Source organism: Oryctolagus cuniculus, chromosome 7, assembly GCF_051225735.1.
Source record: "Oryctolagus cuniculus isolate XC-2025 breed Fujian yellow rabbit chromosome 7, ASM5122573v1, whole genome shotgun sequence".
Classification (NCBI taxonomy): domain Eukaryota; kingdom Metazoa; phylum Chordata; class Mammalia; order Lagomorpha; family Leporidae; genus Oryctolagus; species Oryctolagus cuniculus.
This window is the reverse complement of record NC_142873.1, coordinates 133,236,016-133,259,824: the sequence shown is the minus strand read 5'-3', so window position 1 is coordinate 133,259,824 and position 23,809 is coordinate 133,236,016. Positions and strand designations below refer to the sequence as shown.

Here is a 23,809-nt window from a genome sequence, read left to right as displayed (position 1 = left end):
GTACTATACTCTCAAAAAAATTAAAACTGAAAAAACCCTTGGTCCATGGAGGAATGAACAAAGTCAATAAAAAAGTGACTGTGGTCAAAATTCTTTCACTTGCATTCCAGTAGAAATGTTGAATCATAATCTAACGATCACAGCTTGGCCCTAAATGTTGTTGTAATTTATATTTTATCGCCCTGTTCCTGACCTTCGCAGGGCCACGATGGGCCTCCTGGAACATTGGTGTCTTCATCTGCATTCGCTGTGCTGGAATCCACAGGAACCTGGGGGTGCACATATCCAGGGTAAAATCAGTAAACCTCGACCAGTGGACTCAAGAACAGATTCAGGTACTTACGCAGTCCGAGAGTCAGCCACTCCCCTATATCCACGTAAAAAGTTCTGGAGGAATTTCAGTTCCTGGGCACAAAAGGGAAGATAAAAGAGAATTTAGTTGTTAAACACTTACATGAAATTCTTGCATCTTTAAGAGACATTTTATATCTTTCTGTTTAAGACACAAGATATTCTATCCGTATTTTACCTGCTTCAAAACACAAATCAACTGTGGTCTAGGACCCCATGTACCCATGGCGATATTAGGAGGAATCTTTGGTCTATTTTCTAATACCCTCGGCATTTACAGATCTAACATTTGTAGTTTTAGGTACTTACTTAAAAATAATCTCCAAATCATAGACTTAGGGTAATACAGCTAAAATGCATGCATGAATATTGCTTGCTGTCAGCAAGGTGAGCTGGGAGTGGGACATTTCTGTTCCTGAGTCTGCCTGGCCTAAGCCTCGGTGCAGCTTCGCTATTCTTTATTCTCTTGTTACACTGAACAATACTGAAATACCTTCATTTAAAAAAGTGTGTTTTTCTTTGTTGGGAGGAGGAAGGGAAGTCCCAGAGAAAACCAGTTGCTAAAGTTGGTGATAGAAATAAGAGGTTATTCTTAATCAGAAAATGGCTTTAGAAATTGTTTGAGACTCTCAAGATTCATTAAAGGTCTAAAAGGCAGAAGTACATTTCACAGTTGTAGTTTATCCTACAAAGGAAATGACATGCCATGGACGTTTTGGGAATATGAAGATCTAAAAAGCTCTTGGGGTTTATTTCTCACAAGTGTTAAGGGGGCTATTTCAAAAACTTAATGGGAAACATAACATTTATTGGTAATAAAATGGAATAGGTTAATTAGTAGTGAAAACTTAGAGTTGTAACACTGATTATTGCCTCCCAGGGAGACATTTTGGTTGGTAGCTATATATGTTGGACATCCAAATAAGATCTTGAATTGTTACTGACTTAAATTCTATCTTGGCAGACAAATCTTTGAATAAAAGTAACCCGTGGACAGGGAGAAAAGATAGTTACTGGGGCAAATGAATGTGAGTTCCTGGTAGGGTAGAGAGAATCATAGACTGGAAATAAGAATGCACAAATTAAAATCTTGGTTCTTCCACTCTCTGGGTTGGTTCTTCGGTGTACATGGGTGGAGCTGGGTGAGACGTTTTCCAGTTCTTTGCTGCTCTGACATTCCATGTTTCTACGTTCTCTTTGATCGCAGTGCATGCAAGAGATGGGGAATGGAAAGGCAAACCGCCTTTATGAAGCCTACCTTCCTGAGACATTTCGGCGACCACAGATAGACCCGTATCTTTTCTGGAGCAACCTAAAAGGCAGAGTGGTATTTTGGTGTTTGGAGTCAGACCAGATTCAAGTCTGTGATCTGACTGGGCTGTCTCTGTGTTGAGTAGTCCGAGTTCTTGCTTTTCCTCTCTCCTGCAACCATGACATATAAAAAGCACATGTATACTTGCTAACCTCAGAATTACCGTGTAGTCTCATGGCGGGAGGACTCACTCGGGCATCAGGATGCCACGATTTCACTGTGAACCCTTCCATAATGCAACATCTCCATTAGTGTTTGGATCTCTGAAACTATTGTTGGATAAAAAAGAATAGTTTACTGGTGCTCTGTTCAACTCTTGCAGTCAGCAAAACTGCCATTCGTTTTATTGCCTTTGTGTGGCCTGTGTAAAACAATTCACTATTGGTAACCAGTTTATCAGTAACTTTCTCTTTCTCTGCACCTGATAGACAAAACCAAAACCCCTAAAGGTTTTGTGCATTTCAAGATGTAACTTGTAGACCATCTTGTTAAGAGTTTTGCTTTTCGGTGGGTTCAGGTGGAACCTGTTAAATACAGAGTTGAATCCCTGCAGAAGACCCCATGATCAGAATCTGGCAGTGGGCTCAAGAGTTTATCTTTTTAAGGGGCATTCAAATGCCTTTGTTTGAGATCTTTTGACCTAAAGAGTTTTAAAATAGATCACTGCCTGTGTTCCCTGTGTTCTGGAAGTCGTACACACCTCTGATGTCCATAAAGGTGAATCCCACTCGTTGCTGCTGGCACCCTAGATGGAAATCCTAGGAAGTCATTCTCCGCAGTAACCTTGAAGGAGGCAGCTTGAGGTTTTGGTCAGGGAAACTGCAAATGGAGAGACAGCAGCCAAGGGGGGAACCAGGCAGGAAGGAAGAAGAACAAAGCTCCGTGGAATACAAATTGGCTTTTTGTATTCTTACTGTTGGAGAGGCTTGTTTGATTCATCCTTAATAAGCTTCTGGCAGAGCTGTCGAGGGATTTATCCGAGATAAATACGAGAAGAAGAAATACATGGACCGGAGTCTGGATATCAATGCCTTTAGGGTTGGTTGCAAACCTTTCAAGGGTTGTTCAGAATAACTACTTTGTTTATTACTTACATCATGGAAAAGTTTGAAAAACTGCTACCAAAAATACTCCAAACTAATCTTTAAAAGGCCAAAGTAGGAAAAAGCAGTTGTTGTATTGAGGCCAGGAGAGTATGGGCTTTTAGCCCAGTGGTTAAGATGCTAGTTAGGATACCCATGCTCCACATCTGAGTGTTGGAGTTCAGCACTTGGCTCCAGCCATGACACCAGCTTCTTGCTAGTGCAGACGCCGGGAGGTAGCAGTGATGGCTCAAGTGATTGGGTTCCAGCTACCCATGTGGGAGAATTAGATTGAGTTCCTGGTTCCTGGCTTTGGCCCAGCGCAGGCCATTGTGGGCATTTGGGCAGTGAACCAGCAAACGGAAGCTCCCTCTTTATCTGACTCTGTCTGCCTTTCAAATACATACATACATACATACATGCATGTATTTTTAAAAAAAAGACCATCAGATATCATGGAAGAGACTTTTGCCTCAGGGATGGGCAGGGCAAGCCACCAGTGAATTCTTTGGCTTGGTCTGAAGAGGTAAGTGATTCCCAGTGCTGTGTTGTTTCTTCACATGGGCACATTGGTTATGGTAGATGTATGTGCATGTGTGTGTTGATACACACGCTTATTTTTCTGTAAATAGTTACAAAACCAGGCATAATTAAATCACCAGAGTTGTTTCCAGTCTCATCAATATGTGTTTCCAGCATTACCTGCTGATAACCAGTGTGCTGGGGGACTGACTGCCACCAGGACCCTTGTTCTTGAGAAGGGTTGCAGAGGAACCATGACTTCCAGCTGTTAATTGCACGTTCCAGCCTAGGCATGGCCAGAGTCTACAGTACTGTGTTTGATCACTAGGACAAGGAAAACAGGAGGAAATGCATGGTTTCTGGAAGAACACATGCCCGATGAATGACAATTAAAGGAGAATTCATAATTAGGACTGTTCAGACCTTTTTCTTTTTTAATGTTTATTTATTTGCGAGATGGAGGGAGAGACAGAGAGAGAGAGAGAGAGAAGTCTTCCAACCACTGGTTCACTCCCCAAATGGCTGCAATAGCTAGAGCTGGGCTGAACCAAAACCAGGAGTCAGGAAGGAGCCTCTTCCAGGTCTCCCATATGGGTACAGGGGCCCAAGGACTTGGGTCATCTTCTACTGCTTTCCCAGGCCATAGCAGAGAGCTGGAACGGAAGAAGAGCAGCCAGGACACCAACCAGTGCCCATATGGGATGCCGGCACTGCAGGTGGAGGCTGAGCCCCCTACACCACAGCACTGACCCCCAGACCTTTTTATTTAAAGATTTATTTTATTACAAATTACAAAGAGAAAGGGAGAGAGGGAGAGACATCTTCTATCTACTAGTTCACTCCCCAGATGGCCACAATAGCGCTCACCGAGACTAGCAGCCCAGAACTACTTCTGGGTCTCCTGCAGGGGTCCAAGTACTTGGTCTGTCTTCCATTGCTTTCCCAGGCACATTAGTAGGGAGCTAGATTGGAAGTGGAGCAGTCCAGACTCAAACCAGCACTCATATAGGATGCTGGCATTGTGGGTGGCAGCTCAACCTGCGGTGCAGCCAAGCTGGCACCTAGTCAAATCCAGTTGATTTTCTGAAAGGGCCATTATCTGTCAGGTGAACTTCCACACAGGCAGCAAGTAAGTGCAAGGCAGTAAGTACTGTGGTTTGATGAAATCAGTTACTTTCTAGCTTAGTAGGAAGGACTCTTACCTCACAGTCTTCCAGAAAAGAGGCTTGCCAGTTATTATAGCTATTCCAAAAAAAAGTCAACCTTTGATGGCATCCTAAAAAAGGGTTTGGAACCCAAAGCACACATGTTTCCTTTATTTATCGAAAACTATGCTTTCTGCCTAGCTCCATTCATTGTGCCTGAAGAAGTGAAATCAGGTGAGTCAGAGAAGGGTCTCTGAGGTGATGTGGAAGCTGGAGGAGGGAGAGGGTCTTGTATGAAGACAGCTGTCCAGATGTTTGTAGTTATGTTGCAGGTGTAGTGTGCCCATGAAAACAAGCCTGTTTGACTTACTGGGTGTTTCCACTCAGGAAGGAAATACTTCCTGTTTACCAAGCAGCAATTTCGAAAGTTTTGTTGACTGTGCTTAGATTTTTAAAATATTCCTGCGATGATTTTTAGGCCAAGAATTAATATTTGCTACATGCAGTCTCTTAGAGGTTGGTAAAAAATTTACTCTTTTTGTGGAGTAGCTGGTTGATCTATCCCTTGGGACTCACACATCCCATATCAGAGTGCCAGTTCAAGTGTCAGCTACTCCACTTCAGATCCCACTTCCTGTCAGTGCTCCTGAGAGCAACAGATGATAGCCTGAGTACCTGGGTTCCTGCCACCCATGTGAGAGACCCAGGTGGAATTCCAGGTGGTTAGCCTCAACCTGGCCCAACCCCAGCTGTTGCAGACATTTGGGGAGTGAACCAGCAGATGGAAGATTATCTTTCTCTGTCTCTTCTCTCTCACACTCACAAATAAATAAACCTTAAAAATTAAATACATATAATGGTAAATGAAAATAAACTTTGTTGTCTAGCGTATTTTTAAAACAGAACATTTTTAGCTTTAAGAAAGTGCTCTAAATGCTACAATATGTATGACAAAGACATAGCTGCACTGTGATTATAAAGTTATTTTTCAGAAAATATGAAAATTAGACTGATAAATCCATGCATACTCCCACCATATTTACTGATGGTTATTGTCTTGACGTCTTCCTTTTCCCTATATAGCTACTTTTTGGAATCATAATATAGTTATGTAGAATGTTTTCTGCTTTCATTGCATTTAACATGGCATATATTTCTATGTTTACATAGATCTTCATAATTAAAAAATTTTTTTAACTTTGAGAGACACAGAGAGAGCTCCCATCCACTGGCTCACTCCTCAAATGCCTACAATAGCAGAGGGGGCCAAATCTGAGAGCTGTAAACTCAATCCAGGTCTCCCACGTGGGAAGCAGGCACCTGATTACTTGACCTGTCGCCGCTGCCTCCCAGGCTCTGCAGCAGCAGGAAGCTGGAGCTGGGAATGGAACTCATCTGAATCATGAGGCTTGCCGGTGCCACGGCTCACTTGGCTAATCCTCCGCCTCACTTGGCGCCGGCACCCCGGGTTCTAGTCCCGGTCGGGGCGCCGGATTCTGTTCCAGTTGCTCCTTTTCCAGGCCAGCTCTCTACTGTGGCCAGGGAGTGCAGTGGAGGATGGCCCAAGTCCTTGGGCCCTGCACCTGGATGGGAGACCGGGGGAAGCACCTGGCTCCTGCCATGGGATCAGCGCTGTGCGCCGGCTGCAGCGGCCATTGGGGAGTGAACCAATGGGAAAGGAAGACCTTTCTCTCTGTCTCTCTCTCTCTCACTGTCCACTCTGCCTGTCAAAAAAAAAAAAAAAAAAATCATGAGGCTTTAGTGGTTTTCATAATTTTTGTTATATCATCTTTCAGTGAGTGAGTAGCTACATCACAGTTTATTTTACCATTCTCCTTTTGTGGCATAAAAGTTTTTCTTTGGCATAAATAATTCTGGAGTGAGATTCTTAGCATATAACTTTTGTATTATTTTCTTAAGGTAAATTTCAAGATATGGTATTATGTAGATCAAAGGACTTCAATATTTGTCTCTTCATACTTTTGCCAATGTGCTTTCCAGAAGTTGTACCATTTTACATTGTCTTTACAGCTTTGTATGAGAGTGCTAGTTTTACTTCATCCTTATCAACTAGATATATCATTAAGATCTTTCTCCACTCCTAGAATGCATTTTGAAGATATTTGTTTATTTTATTTGAAAGGCAGAGTTAAAGAGAGATTGGTCATTTATCCACTAGTTCACTCCCATGACTGGACCAGGCCAAAGCTAGGAGCCAGGAGCTTCATCAGGATTTCGCACGTGGGTGCAGAGGCAGGGGTTTGGGCCATCTTCTGTTGCTTTCCCAAGTGCATTAGCAGAGAGTTGGATTGGAAGTGGAATAGCTAGGACTTGAACTGAAATCCATATGGGATGCTGACATTGTAAGCAGTGGCTTAACCCACCATGCCACAACTCCAGCCCCCCTAAAATGCATTTTTAATTGTATTTTTGATCGCTAGAAAAACTGAACATTTTTTCATACATATATTCTATGCATGTATTAAGTTTGCTTTGTGGTTCTGTTTTGCTTTAGGTATTTATTTGATGTTAAAATGTGGCCAGGAACATTATATTCCTAAAATGTTGAAAATACAATGAAATGGTCTCTAAACATTAAAAAGAAACTGCAAGGATCTACTTTTTGATTTTAGATAGATGACTTGCAGGAAGCCCTAGAAAAGGACACGTTAATCACTTTAAAATGATTTATTTATGTATTTGAGAGAGAGAGAAAGAAATCCTCCATGGGTTGACTCATTATCCAAATGTATGCAACAGCTGGAACTGGGCCAAGTCAAAGCCAGGAGTTTGGAACCCACACCAGGTGTCCCATGTGGGTGGCAGGGATCCAAGTGCTTGAGCCATGATCAGCTGCTTCCCAGGGTGTGTATTATGAGGAAGCTGGAATCAGGAGCAGAGCCAGGATTTGAACCTGGTCACCCCAGCATGGAATGCAGGCATCCCAGGTAGCACCCTAATCACCATGGATACCGCCTCCCTCTCTAAGAATCCTCTAATTCTTTTTGCCTTATTTTCCCAACACTTGTTTTTTAATCTTTAACCTTGTAATTAAGGTTTACTTTCTGATTTTTCAAAAAGGAGATGAATATTGAGAGGACACATGAATAAATTTATAATGTAACAGGACAGAAGATAACATAAATGTATTGACCAGTATCCCAAAGATGAGGAGGGGGCCCCTCAAAGCATGAGCAAATGAAGTTTCGGGCAAAAATGGACAGCAAACTGGTGAAGGTTTTTAGCCTTGGTAGATTCGTATAGAGTACAAATTTTGAAAGTCTTGAGCAGGTGGGACAGACCAGGAGGGCAGGGGCTTCTGATGTTCGGCGGATATTTACCTTTGAGGCTAAGGTGAGAGGCCAGCTCTCGGGCCCCACACCAAGACACATTCCTAAGTTTCTCTTATGCCTCCATCAGAATCATTGGGGATTTTTTGTTAACCTTTTTGGACATTAGGAATTGCAATAATTGAATTATTAGTCACCAGAGGGCTTGTGTTCTTTGTCTTGTTAAACCATTCTAGAAAGAAAAAGATGATAAGTGGAAAAGAGGGAGTGAATCAGTTCCAGAGAAAAAAATGGAACCTGTTGTTTTTGAGAAAGTGAAAATGGTAAGTGGGAGATATTTGCATTGGGTGGCCAGTGTCAGGTGTGTTTATATGTGTGGGGGAGGGGAGCGGCCTCAGGACAGTGGGGTCAGGTTGATACCATTGCATCATCCTGCCTGGGGCTATGAGGTTCCACATTTAGATTAGATCAGTTGCTGCCTAATCTGCTCTGTTCACACTTCTCTTTGGGGCCAGATGGGAGCCTGGGAACTGCCTTTGTCCCTTCCAAGCAAGAGGCACATTCCAGGCCAGAATGCCAAGGCTGTGTGACACTTCTGAGCACACACTCCCCGACAGGAGTCTATCTTGTCGGAACTTCTGTGCTTCGTTTTCCTGTTGCAGCTCAGACCCCTCTAGAAGGCGGGCCATACTCGTGCACTGTAAATAACCCCTTCTTTCGTCTGGCTGTGTCATATCGAAGCACACACCTTTCTTTTCCCGTAGCACGTATGGTAGTGGCAGGTGCTCTGATAAAGCTCAGAGGCTTAGGAGACAGGTGACTTTTCACTGTTGCTGAAGGGAGTCTTCTGTCACTGTGTGCATCACACAGTCTGCAGACACAATCACTGGAGATACGGGCAGAGTGAACTAGATAAGCTTTCAACTGACCTCCCTTTTGGCGTTGAAGTGAGAGGTTTACTGACCTCTGGGAGATTTGTTGGCTTTTGACTCCTGGACCATCGGAAAGCTACCTTTGTTCTTGACTTTTCCTGGAACCAAACACTGCTGCTTCTATTGGGTCCTCTGATCCGTGGTTGTCTTGGTTTCGGGAAGACCTGCCTTTAGCAGGCTGAGCAAGCACAGATGGTGTCTTGTCTTTGCCCGAGCTCTGGTTCACGCACTCGTGTCTCCTGACTGGATTCTGTCACCTGGCGCTTCCCCAGTGTTGCTTCCTTGGTGACTTTCCTTGAGTGACAGCAACCCTGCCAGAAGGACCCCTGTGGCTGTAGAGAGCAGAGGGGAAAGGGCTCACAACACCTGCTGATTTCTTCCTCTCACCTTAGCCACAGAAAAAGGAAGATCCCCAGCTACCTCGGAAAAGCTCCCCGAAATCCACGGCACCCGTCATGGATTTGTTGGGCCTCGGTAAGAGTTGGACTTTTCAGCTCCCAAGTTCTTACAGATTTTGATGCATTCCCCGTGACTCCAGGATGACAGGTTGACATGCGATTCCCTTAGCTTGTGTTTTCTCCACAGGCTTGCTCCCTCACGTTCTTCCTGTGTGTTTTATATCTGAGCGGTTGTTCTAAGGAAGGGATTACTGGGACGTTTTTCAGCGTGACAGTACTGTGTCATGGTTAAGAGTGTGGCATTTGGAGCGAAATCCCACCTGTTCCGCTTCCTGTGTGACCCTGGGTGGTTTACTCACCCTCTGGGTGTTACTTTGCTAAGCTATGCAGTGAGAATGATGTCTCTACTTCAAAAGAGTTGCTAGAAAGACTCACAAACTCATAGCCCCATGTCTGGCACATACCGAGTGCTCAATAGATTTTGCTAATCAGCACCTTGGAGCCTGGGGCCACAGCGCTGAGTTCCACTCCCTGCCCCGTCCGAGTTTTCAGGTGCAGCCTGTTTCTACGATGGCCTGTTGCCTTGTGGTCCTTTTCCCCTGTGAGGTCGTGAAGTGGTTTCTGCCCCTGTCGGGAAGAAAGCCTCCTCTGCCCCTCTCACAGCGCTGGCAGTGGTACTTTGCTCCAGTCCACTTCTGCTGAGTTCCGTTACTGGCTCCTTAGGCTCCTAATTTCTATACTTTTTCATTCCTCTTTGAGAAAGAATCCTAACCACCTTGCCCTTTAAATAGCCAGAAGGGAGCCAGCCAGCCTCTGGCTGCAGTGTTGCCGTGGCCTTCGGCTGTGAGCTTCTGCTGCCCTAGGCCGGCCAGCTGGGCCGTGGGCTTCCCCAGAGTGCTCTTGTGAGTGTGGGTGAGGCCTCTTGAGTAGCAGCACCCAAGCTAGATGGTTCCAGAAGTTCAGATTTCCAGGTCTGTGATGAGCACGTGGGCCTTCACTTTTTGTCTGCTTGAAGGCATAGACTTACTGAGCAGTGTTGCGTTTTACCTTCCGACTCTCTCCAGATGCTCCGGTGGCTTGCTCCATTGCGAATAGTAAGACCAGCAATACCCTAGAGAAGGATTTAGATCTCTTGGCCTCTGTTCCATCCCCTTCTTCCTCGGTTCCCAGAAAGGTAAGTCTTATGGGCTCCTCAAGATTCTACAGCATTCTGGAAAGGATGGTTTGAATAGCTTAATTATCGAACCAAGTCAAACCAAGTCACACTTCCTTGATGGAATTGGACTTTGCCTTTTCTTGTTCTTGACTCTTTCCTTAAGCGGTGTCATCTCTGCTCTAGCCCAAGATGATTGTTCATACCGCTTTGTCTCTGCACTCAAAGGATGGGCCCTTTGAGTGGGCTTCCATCAAAGGGGTAACCTATTAGAAGGGCTAAAGCTTTATGTCAGCGCCTCAGCCTGAGTTACTGCCGGGGAGCTGTAAGTATGAAAGACTTGAGACATAAGAAATTGTTTTATTCACTTGTTATGTTTATTTTAAAGGTAGAGAAAGAAATAGAGACAGAGAGATCTGCCATCTGCAGGTTCAGTTCCCAAATCCTGCAGCACCTGGGGCTGGGCCAGGCCAAAGCCAGAAGCCAGGAGCTCCCACATGAGTGGCAGGGACCCAACCACTTGAGCCCTCACCTGCTGCCTCCCAGGGTTTGCATTAGCAGGAAGCTGGAATTGAGACTGGAGTTAGGACTCGAACCAAGGCCCTCCAGTATGGCATGAGTGTCCCAAACAGCATCTTGCAACTTTTAATGGCTCCTGTTTGTGAATGGCTTGCAGTGTGTAGGAACAGTGCCAGGTGCTTTTGGTGTATCATTTTATCTGTTTCATTAATAATTTTAAGTCTTCACCTCAACCTTACAAAATGAAATTTTACAGGTGAGCACTAGTTCAGAAAAGTTCTGTGACTACCCTCTGGTTATACAACTAGTAAAATGGTTACACCAGGATCTAGGCTCAGTTCTCTCTGCTGCATCATTTTTGTAGATTGCTTTATTTGCATATTTTTTTCTTACCAAATCACATTTGTTTGCAGAAGAACGAAGAATTGTACCAGAACTTAACTGTTAAGTGTTTTTTTTCAGATATTTATACAGTAAAAATGGCAGGAAGCTATGAACTTGAGCCATGAATTTGTTACTGCGAATGTTCAAAGCAATAGAAAGGAGAGGGGGCTCCTTAAAGAGACCTCCGTGAGGACCATTCCAATTCTCCTCCTGCCCTCTTCACCCTAAGGTTGTCGGTTCCATGCCAACTGCAGGCAGTGCCGGTTCTGTTCCTGAAAACCTGAACCTGTTTCCAGAGCCAGGGAGCAAATCTGAAGAAATAGGCAAGAAGCAGCTCTCAAAAGACTCCATCCTTTCTCTGTATGGATCCCAGACGCCTCAGATGCCTGCCCAAGGTCGGTTTCATGGGGCTCGTGGCGCTGAGGACCTATATGCAGGAATTATCTGTTGTGAGAAAGGACAGTCACTTCGGGGGCCAGGACATCGTATGCCAGCCCAGCCTGAACGTGACTTTTCTCGTGAAGCCACAGAGTATCAGCAGATAGATAGTATGTCACTTGGAGCCATCCTCCTGTGGGGGCTGGTGTCGCACCTCTGTGAGATCTGGCTAAAAGCTGGGGTCTGGGCGCTGAAGGGGAGGTGGCTCGGTCAGTAGCCCACTGGTAAGCCCTAGCAAGTATGGTAGAAACCTCTCTAGCAGCTTTGCTGGGCAAAAGAGCATTCTTAGTCTTGCTGTCCTGAGAAATTCTAGCTGAAAAGATGGAACCAGAGAGGGTTTGGGCTAACTTCATTTCCCTTCCTCTTTAACAGACCTTTGTGTATGTTTTCTTGGCAGCAATGTTCATGGCTCCAGCTCAGATGGCGTATCCTACAGCCTACCCCAGCTTCCCTGGAGTCACACCTCCTAACAGCATCCTGGGGAGCATGATGCCCCCGCCAGTAGGCATGGTAGCTCAGCCAGGAGCTTCTGGAATGGTTGCCCCCATGGCCATGCCTGCAGGCTACATGGGTGGCATGCAGGCATCAATGGTGGGCGTGCCGAACGGGATGATGGCCACCCAGCAGGCTGGCTACATGGCAGGCATGGCAGCTATGCCCCAGACTGTGTATGGGGTTCCGCCTGCTCAGCAGCTGCAGTGGAACCTCACCCAGGTAAGCGGCCCATTCTGCTTGCACCAAGAGTTCTGTGCTTCCCGCAAGTCTGTTTCACTCTGTAGCTCACTCTTATCCCTTCACCCTTTCTGTGTGGATGAGATGATGCCAGAGACAAGACTTAGGTTTGCTTTTTCCTTCCTAGAAGGACTCTCTAAGGTGGACCTTTCTGAGCAGTTCTGGGTTCCTGTAGAATAGGGTCACTGCCTAAATCTGCATCTGCACACATTCTCAAAAACAAAAACACCCCATGCTGACAAGCAAGGAATGCACATGTGACCAACCTTGAGCCATGAAATCCAGTAAACCGAACACCAGCACTTCAGATGACACAGCAAGGGAAACGGAAACCCCCAAGTCCAGCAGAGCCAGCATCAGAGAGGAGACCATGGGAGAGGAGAGACAGTGGGGCCCAGAGGGGACTGGGCCTGGATAAAATGCCTTCTGGAAGAGAAAGATGTGCCCTGGGAGGCGACATCCCGTGAACAGAACCGAGACCTGGTAGATCAGAACACTGGTTACCTGGGGGATCGAGACAAGGGACTCGAGGCCGACACTGGTGTAGCCGGTTTCAGATAATGAAAATTCTCTCCTTAAAACCAGTCTTGAAGCAGAAGAAAACTGTTCCACAGGCCACTGGCCTGACTAAAATGCTCTTAACTAGCTTTTTCAGATAGGACAAAACAGCTTAAATCAGAAATTCAAAAATGTAGAACCAAAATGGACAAGAAGTTTGAAATTGTGAAAGTTTATTAAACTCAGGAAGGAAACTGAAGAAAAAGACAAAGTTATCTTTAAAATAAACACTGAATACCAGATTAGCCAGAAGACAAGAGATTCAGCTGGGAAAATATTTGGCTTTGTGGAAAGGCATGGAACAGCTAAAAGGATGAAAACTAAATGCAGGCTAATACTGTTAATAGGAGTGGGAAAGAATCAGAAAGAAGTTACTATAGAAGTTAGGCAGAGAGTCTAACAGAGAGATATTCTGAGACCTGCAAAGGAGAAAAAAACAAAACAGTGGGACAGAGTTAATACATTTAAACCTGTCATACAAGGAAACTTTCTAGAAACAGTATTGAAGGAAGCATCTGAAGACAGCAGCTGTTGGCTCAACTACTTGAGTCCCTGCCACCCACCCGTGTGGAAGACCTGGATGGAGTTCCTGGCCCCTGACTTTGGCCTGGCCCATCTTTTGCTGTTGCAGGCATTTGAGAAGTAAACTAGCAGAAAGATCTCTCTCTTGCTCTGCCTTTCAGATAAATAAAAGGAATAAATAAAATTTTTAAATGTCATTTTTGAGCATTCCATATAAATGGCAAGCTTTTCAAACATTAGATACTGATCTTCAACATTACATGTGTTTCTTGCTCATTTGTTACTTCAAAAATTTTTTTAAAGATTATTTATTTATTTGAAAGGGTTACAGAGAGGCAGAGGCAGAGAGAGAGAGAGAGAGCGAGCACTTCCGTCTGCTGGTTCAGTCCCCAAATGGCCACAATGGTTGGAGCTAGGCTGATCCGAAGCCAGGAGCCAGGAGCTTCTTCTGTGTCCCCCATGTGGCGCAGGGGCCCAAGTACTTGGGCCATCTTCTGCTTTCCCAGGCCATAGCAGAGAGCTATCTGGATCTGAAGTGGAGCAGCCAGATCTCAAACTGGTGCCCACCTGGGATGCCGGTACTGCAGGTGGCAGCTTTACCCACTATCTCACAGTGCTGGCCCCAATAAATATTTTTTTAAACAAATAATCATAGTAATGGATTGTAACATTGTACAAAAACAACAACAAAAAAAAATCCATGTGTCCATAGTGATATTTTTTTAAAAATTGGATGTTGAATGTAGTGAGAGAAAGTCTTCCTTACAAAGTAATAACAGTTAACACTTATAGAAGAAAGAGTATCCATACATTTTCAAAGAAATACGTCTTGAAATACATATTAATTACAATTAAAGAATGTGAGAGGGGCCCGTGTTGTGAAATAGTGGGTAAAGCTGGCATCTGCGATGCCGGCATCCCCTACAGGTGCCAGTTTGTGTCCTGGCTGCTCCACTTCCTATCCAACTCCCTACTAATGTCCTGGGAAAAGCAGCAGAAAGTGGCCCAAGCACTTAAGCCCCTGCACCCACATAGGAGACCCAGATGAGACTTCTGGTTCCTGCCTGGCTCAGCCCCGACCATGGTAGCCATCTGGGGCATGAGCCAGCAGATGGAAGATCTCTCTCCTTCTCTCTCTGTAACTATTTCAAATAAATAAATAAATCTTTTTTTCTTTAAGTGATAGATACTATTGCTGGCTGCTCAAATATGAAATTATCAAGATAGAACAAATTAATGCCATATGCTTTCTGACACCTTGTACTAAAAAGGACTAAGATTCATCACCTGTTGAATCTTGCCAAAAATATGTAACTTAGATGCAGTCATGAGAAAACACAAGAGAAAGCCTGATTGGGGAATAGTCTACAAAACATCTGGCCTGGCCTATTTATTTATTTAGAAGATGTCTGTGTTTATTGGAAAGTCAGAGTTACAGAGGGAGAGGGAGAGACACAGAAAAGAGGGTGATCTTCCATCTACTGGTTCACTCCACAGTTGACTGCAATGGCCAGCGATGGGCCAAGCCAAAACCAGGAGCCAGGAGTTTCTTCTGGGTCTCCACAGGAGGCAGGGGCCCAGGCACTTGGGACATTCTCTGCTGCTTTTCCCAGTTACATAATCAGGGAGCTGGATCAGAAGTGGAACAACTAGGGACCGGCTCTGTGGCATAGTGTGCTAAGCTTCCACTTGCTATGCTGGCCATCCCATATGGAAGCTGGTTCAAGTCCCAGCTGCTCCTCTTCTGATCCAGCTCTCTGCTATGGTCTGGGAAAGAAGTAGAAGATGGCCTAACTGCTTGGGCCCCTGCGCCCATGTGCAAGACCCAAAGGAAGCTCCTGGCTCCTGGCTTCAGAATGGCCCAGTTCCGGCCATTGTGGTCATTTGGGGAGTGAACCAGTGGATGGAAGACCTCTCTCTCTCTCTCTCTTTCTCTGTCTGTAACTCTACCTCTCAAATAGAAATAAAACCATACAAACAAATAAATAAATAAATAAGAAGTGGAGCACCCATGACACGAACCAGTGCCTATATGGGATGCTGGTGTCATGGGTGGCAGCTATGCCATGATGGCAGCTCCTGGTCTGGCCTCTTTAAAAATGTCCATGTCAAGGAAAAAAGTAATAGGACCGCTTTCTTAGATTCAATGGCACTAATGAGTCATGAGAATGAAATGCAGTGTGTGTTAGAATATTGTACCATGTTCGGTTTCTGGAGGATGCTACCTGAATTGAGTTCTTAGAAAGTGCTTCCAGCCGGAGCCGCAGCTCACTAGGCTAATCCTCCACCTGCAGCGCCGGCACACCGGGTTCTAGTCCCGGTCGGGGCGCCAGATTCTGTCCCGGTTGCCCCTCTTCCAGGCCAGCTCTCTGCTGTGGCCCGGGAACGCAGTGGAGGATGACCCAAGTGCTTGGGCCCTGCACCCCATGGGAGACCAGGAGAAGCACCTGGCTCTTGCCTTCGGATCAGCACGGTGCGCCGGCCGCAGCGCGCCAGCTGTGGCGGCCATTGGAGGGTGAACCAACGGCAAAGGAAGACCTTTCTCTCTGTCTCTCTCTCTCTCACTGTCCACTCTGCCTGTCAAAAAAAAAAAAAAAAAAAAAAAAGTGCTTCCTCACTCATTCAGGGGAGAAGAGCCATGACATGGGCTACTTTCAATGCTCACGAAAACGTTCTTAAAGTTTTTACAGAGAGACAAAAAAGTGACACGGCTAACGTGGACGCTGTGAATCTAAGGAAGGGGCATGCGGCTTTCATTATACCACAGGACACGCTTCTTTCCCCTTCGTCTGTTCATACTGAACAGTGCGCCTTCCTTTTTCCCTCTGCACATGCGCATGCCCGGCGCTGCCCGACGGTAACCGCTGTCGGCTGGACGTGGGCCGGGAGCGTGGAGCCGGGGTCTTCCTGGGCCTCCGAGGCTGCCGCACGTTGGCAACAGGCCCCTTGTGGTTCACGTGAGGGACTTGGCAGGGAGACACGCAGCGCTCCCTGTCGGCCGCCCTGAGCACTGGTCTCTGGCAGCGTCACAGTCCCAGAGGGTCCTTCAGGTTCCGGCCTCAGGTCCTCAAACCCATCTGACCATGAAGGGCGGGGCCGGTTGCAGGGTCTCCCCCTCCCCTCCCTGAGGGCCGCAGGACTCCGCCCTGCCTTTGCCAGCAGCCAGCTCTGACAGTGGGCTCTCTCCCTTGCAGGTGACCCAGCAGATGGCTGGGATGAACTTCTACGGAGCCAACGGCGTGATGAACTATGGACAGTCAATGAGCGGTGGAAACGGACAGGCAGCGAATCAGACTCTCAGCCCTCAGATGTGGAAATAGACGCGAAGCCCCCGCGTGGCTGCCACTCTCCCTCCCCCTTCTCCCCCCGGCTGCCTTCCCTTCAAGCCCTTTTCCTCCCTCTGTCTGTTTGGTTAGAAGTTGCTCGGTCAGTGGCTGGGGCCCTGCGGCTCCCCCGACGGCGCACACCTCTCTGTTGCTATTGTCCACGTCCTCCCACCCCCCTCCCCTGCCAGCCTCAGCCCCTCTCCTGTCCTGGCACCAGCACCTTAGAAGTGGTGGGAAGAAAGCACTGGCACCGCAGGAGAAGCGTGCACACCTCTGAGCACCTCCCCCAGGGTCGCACTTCCTGCCAGTCTCCCAGAGAGGTCCCTGGGGGTGGAGGAGGAGGACCCGCAGGCGGCCCTTGCACAGGTGGCAATAAGTGTCGCAGCTTGTGGTTGAAGAAGGAGCCATGGTGTGCCCAGGAAAGTACACACGGAAATCAAACACTCCCTGGGTCTCGGCTCAGGTTGGCCCTGGCCCTGGGAGGAGGCAAGCCCTTTCCTATGCGGATGAGCAAAAATATCACCCTGCTGTGCCCGGGGTGGCTCTCTCCATCTGGGGCTTCAGAGCTTGCTGCTTTGTCAGCCTTTATTAGCACCAAAGACTTCGTGAGGGTCCCACCCGCAAACAGGCACCCGCTCCCAGCCTCCCGCCCACTGCCTGCAGTAGGATCTGGCTCCGTGGCTGGAAGACCGACCCCTGCAGTGGGAATGCACAGCTTTAACGTGTGTACTGTGTGTGTGTGTGTGTGTGTGCGCGCGCGCGTGCGCGTGTGTGTGTGTACGTATGTACGTGTGAATCCTGCCGCCCGCCACTCCCCAACGGCTCTGGGTGTTTTTTTTGTTTTGTTTTTATTAGTTTTAGGTTTACAACAGAGAGGAGTTAATTTATCGACAGCCTGAAACTGTTGCCAGTTTTTCTTACAGGTTTAAAAAAAAAAAAAAAAAGACGCCATCTCACTGATAGCTCCTTTTCTCCTTTCCCGTCTCCCAACCTGCCAGTCACTCTTTCATGCCTGTGTATCCAGGGTGCTCTGTTTGCCGCCGCCTCCAGGTGTGCGGGGCAGAGAGCCTGGACAGCTTTCTTCTCAGTTGTTGTCCACTTGAAGATTCAAACAAGAAAACTTTGCTTAAAAGGTTTCATGTGTGGGAACCATGATTCCCGGTTGCCTTTCTCCTGTGTACGTGTAAATTCCTTAATAAATATTGCAGGGAAGGACCGCTCGCGTGGCTGCTGCTCTGTGTCCCTCTTGGAGGAGAGTGACTTACACCCGGATGGCCAGTTTGTTTGCTTCTCATATTTTGCAAAATTCTGTGTTGTGCATGGCCAGGCCAAGGCTCAAGTAGTGAGAAAGGGGCCCTTTTTCCAGGGGTGGCTTGGAGTTGGGAGCTGAGACACCTGTGGGGATCCACACCTGCGAGAGGCACAGAACATCACACTAGGAGTGTGCCCCACCCCCACCCCCACCACAGGCCCAGGAGGAGAAGCTGCGCCCAAAGAGGAAGCAGCTGGCGGGGCCTCCTGGAGAGCCCTTGGCTGAACCAGCAGTGGGCTCCAAGTGTCTGGGTGCCCAGCCTCTTGTTCTGTCCCTGTACCGCGGCAGAGCTTTAAATTCCTCTCTGCCAGGAGAGCAGTAGCTGTGCCTGGTGAGTAGGTAATGCAGCCCTTCCTGAGCGGTCGGATCGAGGAACAGGAGCTGGGCTTTTGTCAGGGATTAGAGAGAACGCTACAACCAGGCAATGTGAAGAGCAAGAGGTGAGTAACAATCGGTCCGTTTTCTCCCTTCCTCTCTCTGCTCAATCACAAGGGACGGTGGAGCCTCCGCCCCGCCTCCCCTCTTCTTTCCTCTGAGTGCTGACGGACGAGAGCGCGAGCAAACTGCCCTGGCTAAGAACGTGGGCGCTGCCTCAGGCTGCAGGTGTTCACAGCCCTTCTCATCCTGGGGCCCAGGCAAGTGACCGAGCCTCTGGGTCTCAGCAGAAACCGGGGCTAACTTCAGGTAAAATGAGCAACTCCGGTGAGGCATGTGGCCCAGTGTCGCCAGGTGGAAAGCACTCAGCTGTTAGCAGGGGTTACCTGCCAGACCTGTGTGAGGCATTAATTCATTCCGCAGATATTCAGTAAATGTTCACAGTGTGCCAGGAACTGCCTCAGAGCCTGGAGATGAAGCGTGAAGCACTCCCCAAGCTCATGGGATGGTGTGATAGGAGAGCTGACAGTACACCAGTCCATTTAATAATGGACTTAATTTCAGAGAGTGATAAGAAGGGGTGGGAGGAGAGGCTGGGTCCGGGACCACTTGGATGGCATTGTCAGGAGGTTGGGCTGAGCCGGTCAGGTGGAGATCGGGAAGAACAGCAGAACATGTGTGAGTGTCTGGTGGGAAGTGTTGGACTGGAGCCATCGGGGTGGGTAGTGTGGAAAGCTTTGGCACCGGGCGAATCCACCCAAGGAGAAAGCATAAGGCCTTGGAACCCATCAGCTTTCAGAATTTGGGAAGAATAACCCAGGTAAAAAAGAGAATGAAACCAGTGTACTCCCTGCTCTTAAGAAATTTGCAGTCTCAGGGCAACGCGTTTATCATGCCTTTCACAGTGGTCTATGGGGGCACCCAGCCCAGGAAGGGAAACCCGCCTAAGAACAGCAACATGTGAACCATTGTAAAAGGAGGGGTGAGGAGAGTACTCCAGATAGATAATTGCATGGCAGCAACGATAGGGCTCTCTGAGAGCACAGGACATGGGGAAGAGTGAGTACCCTGGTGTTTCTGAAGTGTGACGTGAGTCTGCATGTGGTCTAGGGTAAGACAGCTGGAGCTGGACCTGTTGCCAGGGTAGCAGGCATACCATACCCCAGGAGGGAGTGTCTAGGATGAAGCATGAATGGGGGAGTGACATCAGAATTGAATGTAAGGTAGCTGGCTCTTGAATCACTGTGAACAGTGTGTTTGAGGAAATAGGTAGAGCTAGAGGGCTGGTGCTGTGGCGTAGTGGGCTAAGCCTCCACCTGCAATGCTGGCATCCCATCTGGGCACCAGTTCGTATCCAGCTGCTCCTCTTCCAATGCAGCTCTCTGCTATGGACTGGGAAAGCAGTAGAAGATGGCCCAAGTGCTTGGGCCTCTGCATTCATGTGGGAGACCCAGAAGAAGCTCCTGGCTCCTAGCTTCAGATTGCCCAACTCTAGCCGTTGCAGCCATGGGGGAAGTGAACCAGCAGATGGAAGACTTTTCTCTCTGACCGTAATTCTGCTTCTCAAATAAATAAATAAAAATCTTAAAAAAAAAAAAAAAAAAAAGACTGGAGCTAGAAACCAGAGAGATGGCAAGAGATGCAGGAGCATCATGGTAGTGGGGAGTGGAGGAAAATGGAGTGGCTTATGCCAGGAATTCATGAGCTGGTTGTGCAGCAAGTGAGATGCTGAAAGATGTCCCCCAGAAACTCTACACTAGCTTGGGAAAGATGCATATTCTGTCACCTCTTATACGCTTAGATTATAATATGTGCATAGAAATGGTTCTGAAAAGTCTTGTGGTAAACATTTGTGTTTTATGGTATCAGCATCTCCCAACATTTACTCCCAACATAGACTCACTGTTCTGGACTATTTGGTAATCAAAAGCAACTAGGAAAACATTTATGATCTCAGTAATGAGTGAGATGTGGATGGAGAGAGAGGAAAGAGTCAAATTTCCCATGTTTCTTAGTTATGTGAAAGAATCTACAGGAAGAGAAGTAGATAATTAGCAGTTTGGTTTTAGGCATATTGAATGTGGGTTGGCTGTGATCCATTCAGGTTTGGTTGATCAGCTGGAAGCTGGATTTGACAGTCTGAAGTTCAGGGCCAGCATTGTGGCACAGTGGGTTAAGCTACCACCTGTGACGCCAGCATCCACATCAGCTTGGCATTTCTAGTCCTGGCTGCTCTGCTTCTGATTCTGCTGCCTGCTAATGCCCCTTGGAGGGCAGCAGAAGATGGCCCAAGTGTTTGGGCCCCTGCCATCCACATGGGAGACCCGGATGGAGTTCCAGGCTCCTGGCTTCAGTCTGGCCCAGCCCTGGCCATTGCAGCCATTTGGGGAGTGAACGAGCAGATGGAAGATTCATAGTTCTCTCTCTCTCTCTCTCTCTCTCTCTCACACACACACACACACACACACTCATTCACTCACTGACTCACACACACTCTGCCTTTCAAATAACTACTTTTTTAAATGGAAATATAACAGTCTGAAATGCAAGGAAGAAGTAGGTGCTAGAGAAATTAATTTGGGAGTTGGCCCCTTGTAGGTGGTAGTTGATACCATGGAAGTAGATGGGATCACATTGAGTGGATTTGTAAAATAAAAGCAGTGGGATGGGGACAGAACCTTGAGGAAAGTATTCATTTTTTTAAATAAGAGTGAAGGAAGAAAGGCCTGAGGTGGAGTGGATAAGGAGAAAGACTGTATGGAAAACAAAGAAATCCCGTGAGAGGTGGGTGTTTGGCTTAGCAGTTAAAAGGCTTGCTCCCATATCAAGTTCCAGATCCACTCCTGACTCCAGCCTCCTGCCAGTACAGATCCTGGAAGCAGCAGGACACAGTGGCTGGGTCCCTGTCACCCTTGTGAGAGACTTGGATTGAGTTCCTGGCTCCGAACTGTGGTCAAGCCCAGTCCTGGCCATTGCATGCATTCGGGAAGTGAGCCAACAGCTGGGAGTGCTCTGTCTCTGTCTCTGCCTGTGTGTGTATGTGTGTGTTTGCTTCTAAATTTAAAACAAACCAAATCCCATGAAATTGCAATATCAAGGACATCTAGGGACTAGGATACCTAGAAAGAGGATGGCCATAAATGTAAAATCAGGCAAATTTGGTGAGGTAAGTACTCATAAAAGCACTGTTGGGTTCAATGTTGGGAAATTTCTGCAGAAGTTTCAATGGAGTGGCAGGGCCAGAAGCCAGAATATGGTGGGTTGAAGAGAAAATTCAAGTATTTGAAAAATTAGTGAAACAGACTCTATTAAATATACATGGTAACATTTTAAAGTCCATTTTAATGCAACTTGAGCATATTTTAAAATATTTATTTATTTGAGATGCAGAGTTACAGAGGGAGAGATAGAGTGTCTTCCTTTCGCTGGTTTACACCCCAAATGGCTGCAAGGGTGAGAGCTGTGCCGATCCGAAGCCAGGAGACAGGAGATTCTTCCGGGTCTCCCACGTGGGTGCAGAGGCCCAAGGACTTGGGCCATCTTCTACTGCTACCCAAGCCATAGCAGGGAGCTGGATTGGAAGAGGAGCAGCCGGGGCCGATGCTGCGGCTCACTAGGCTAATCCTCTGCCTTGCGGCGCCGGCACACCGGGTTCTAGTCCCGGTCGGGGCGCCGGATTCTGTCCCGGTTGCCCCTCTTCCAGGCCAGCTCTCTGCTGTGGCCAGGAAGTGCAGTGGAGGATGGCCCAAGTGCTTGGGCCCTGCGCCCCATGGGAGACCAGGAGAAGTACCTGGCTCCTGCCATCGGATCAGCGGCCTGGCCGCGGTGGCCATTGGAGGGTGAACCAACGGCAAAAGGAAGACCTTTCTCTCTGTCTCTCTCTCTCACTGTCCACTCTGCCTGTCAAAATAAATAAATAAATAAATAAAAGAAGAGGAGCAGCCGGGATTAGAACCAGCACCCATATGGGATGCTGGCGCTTCAGGCCAGGGCATTAACCCGCTGCCATACAGCGCTGGCCTCGAGTTTTACTCTTAAGAATTCCGATCCAACTCCCTGTTAATGCACCTGAGAAAGCAGCAAAGTGGGCTCCTGCATCCACTTGGGAGACCCGGAAGAAGTTCCTGGCTCCCGGCTTCAGATCAGTCTAGCTCCAACTGTTGCAGCCATTTGGGGAATGAACCAGCAGATGGAAGATCTCTCTGACTCTCTCCTTTTCCCCCTCCCTCCATCCCTCCCTCTCTCCCCCTCTCTCTCTATGTGTGTTTGTGTATAACTCTGCCTTTCAAATAAATAAATCTTAAAAAGAAAGAATTAAAAGAGGTGTAAATTCCAATCCAATAAAGAGTAAAAAATTAGAAGATGCAAATAAGCAAAAATATAAACCATCCCCCATCCCCAAGAAAATAGCAGGATGGTTTTTTTTTTTTTTTTTTTTTTTTTTTTTTTTGACGGGTAGAGATATAGATAGTGAGAACAGAGAGAGAGAGACAGAAAGGTCTTCCTTCCGTTGGTTCACCCCCCAAGGGGCCGCTATGGCCAGAGCTACGCCAATCTGAAGCCAGGAGCCAGGTGCTTCTTCCTGGTCTCCCATGGGGTGCAGGGCCCAAGCACTTGGGCCATCCTCCACTGCCCTCCCAGGCCACAGCAGAGAGCTGGACTGGAAGCGGAGCAACTGGGACAGAATCCGGCGCCCATATGGGATGCCGGCGCCGCAGGCGGAGAATTAACCAAGTGAGCCACAGTGCCGGCCCCAGGATAAGAATTTTTTTAAAGGCACAGAAAAATGGAATAGAATTAAAAAGTAGTGTGTATCAAACAAGTCTAAATACATAAAAATATAATAAATGTGAATGGGATACAGTTAACATTTTGAGGTTGTCAGATTGGACTTTAAAAACCTATTGCAGCTAGCACCTCTCACTTCTGCTAAGATCCCTTTCCTTCACCTGAGGACTGTTTGTCCTTTGGGAATTCCTGTAGTGAAGGTCTTTCTGCATTGTGCATGGTGCATAAGGATAGGAAAATCTTTGAAATAAAGGAGTGGGAGGCAGGCATTTGGTGTAGCAGTTAAGATGAGCACATCCCACCAGGAGTGCCTGTGTTTAAGTTCCGCTCTGCTTCAAATTCCAGCTTCCTGCAAATGCGTGTCCTGGGAGGGAGCAGGTGATGGTCATGTGGTTGAGCCCCTGCCACCCACATGGGAGACTCAGATGAAGTTCCTGGCTCATCTTTGGCCTGGCCTGACCCCTGCTGTTTCAAGCATTTGGGGAAATGAGCTAGCAGACAGAAGATCTCTTTCTGTATTTGTCTCTCTCTGCCTTTCAAATAAATACACAAAAAGAAAAGAATGCACAAGCAACATCGGGCAAATACTAATCAAAAGTAAGCAGGGATCATTTATATTTATATTTACATTTACAAAATAGGCTTTAAGACAACATTATAAGAAACAGGA

The 23,809-nt window shown here is 47.2% G+C and overlaps 2 protein-coding genes across 6 annotated transcripts in view; both read left to right on the top strand.

The window, feature by feature from the left end:
* The window catches only part of SMAP2 (small ArfGAP2), a 53,835-nt gene extending 35,956 nt beyond the window's left edge, over positions 1-17,879 (top strand). For 3 of the 4 annotated variants that reach the window (XM_002715186.6, XM_070078695.2, XM_089300918.1), the window contains exons 2-10: positions 202-335; positions 1,559-1,644; positions 2,623-2,701; positions 7,939-8,025; positions 9,027-9,108; positions 10,097-10,206; positions 11,318-11,483; positions 11,924-12,240; positions 16,533-17,879. In XM_002715186.6, the coding sequence (XP_002715232.1) occupies positions 202-335; positions 1,559-1,644; positions 2,623-2,701; positions 7,939-8,025; positions 9,027-9,108; positions 10,097-10,206; positions 11,318-11,483; positions 11,924-12,240; positions 16,533-16,658 (1,187 nt within the window). In that variant the 3' untranslated portion in view covers positions 16,659-17,879. The remainder of the gene's footprint in view (positions 1-201; positions 336-1,558; positions 1,645-2,622; positions 2,702-7,938; positions 8,026-9,026; positions 9,109-10,096; positions 10,207-11,317; positions 11,484-11,923; positions 12,241-16,532) is intronic. The other variant, XM_089300919.1, reaches the window with a different exon arrangement.
* Positions 17,880-18,191: 312 nt separating this feature from the next.
* LOC100338575 (uncharacterized) overlaps positions 18,192-23,809 on the top strand; it is a 50,738-nt gene continuing 45,120 nt past the window's right edge. For both annotated transcript variants that reach the window (XM_089300915.1, XM_089300914.1), the window contains exon 1: positions 18,192-18,416. In XM_089300915.1, coding sequence (XP_089157041.1) covers positions 18,319-18,416 — 98 coding nt within the window. In that variant the 5' untranslated portion in view covers positions 18,192-18,318. The remainder of the gene's footprint in view (positions 18,417-23,809) is intronic.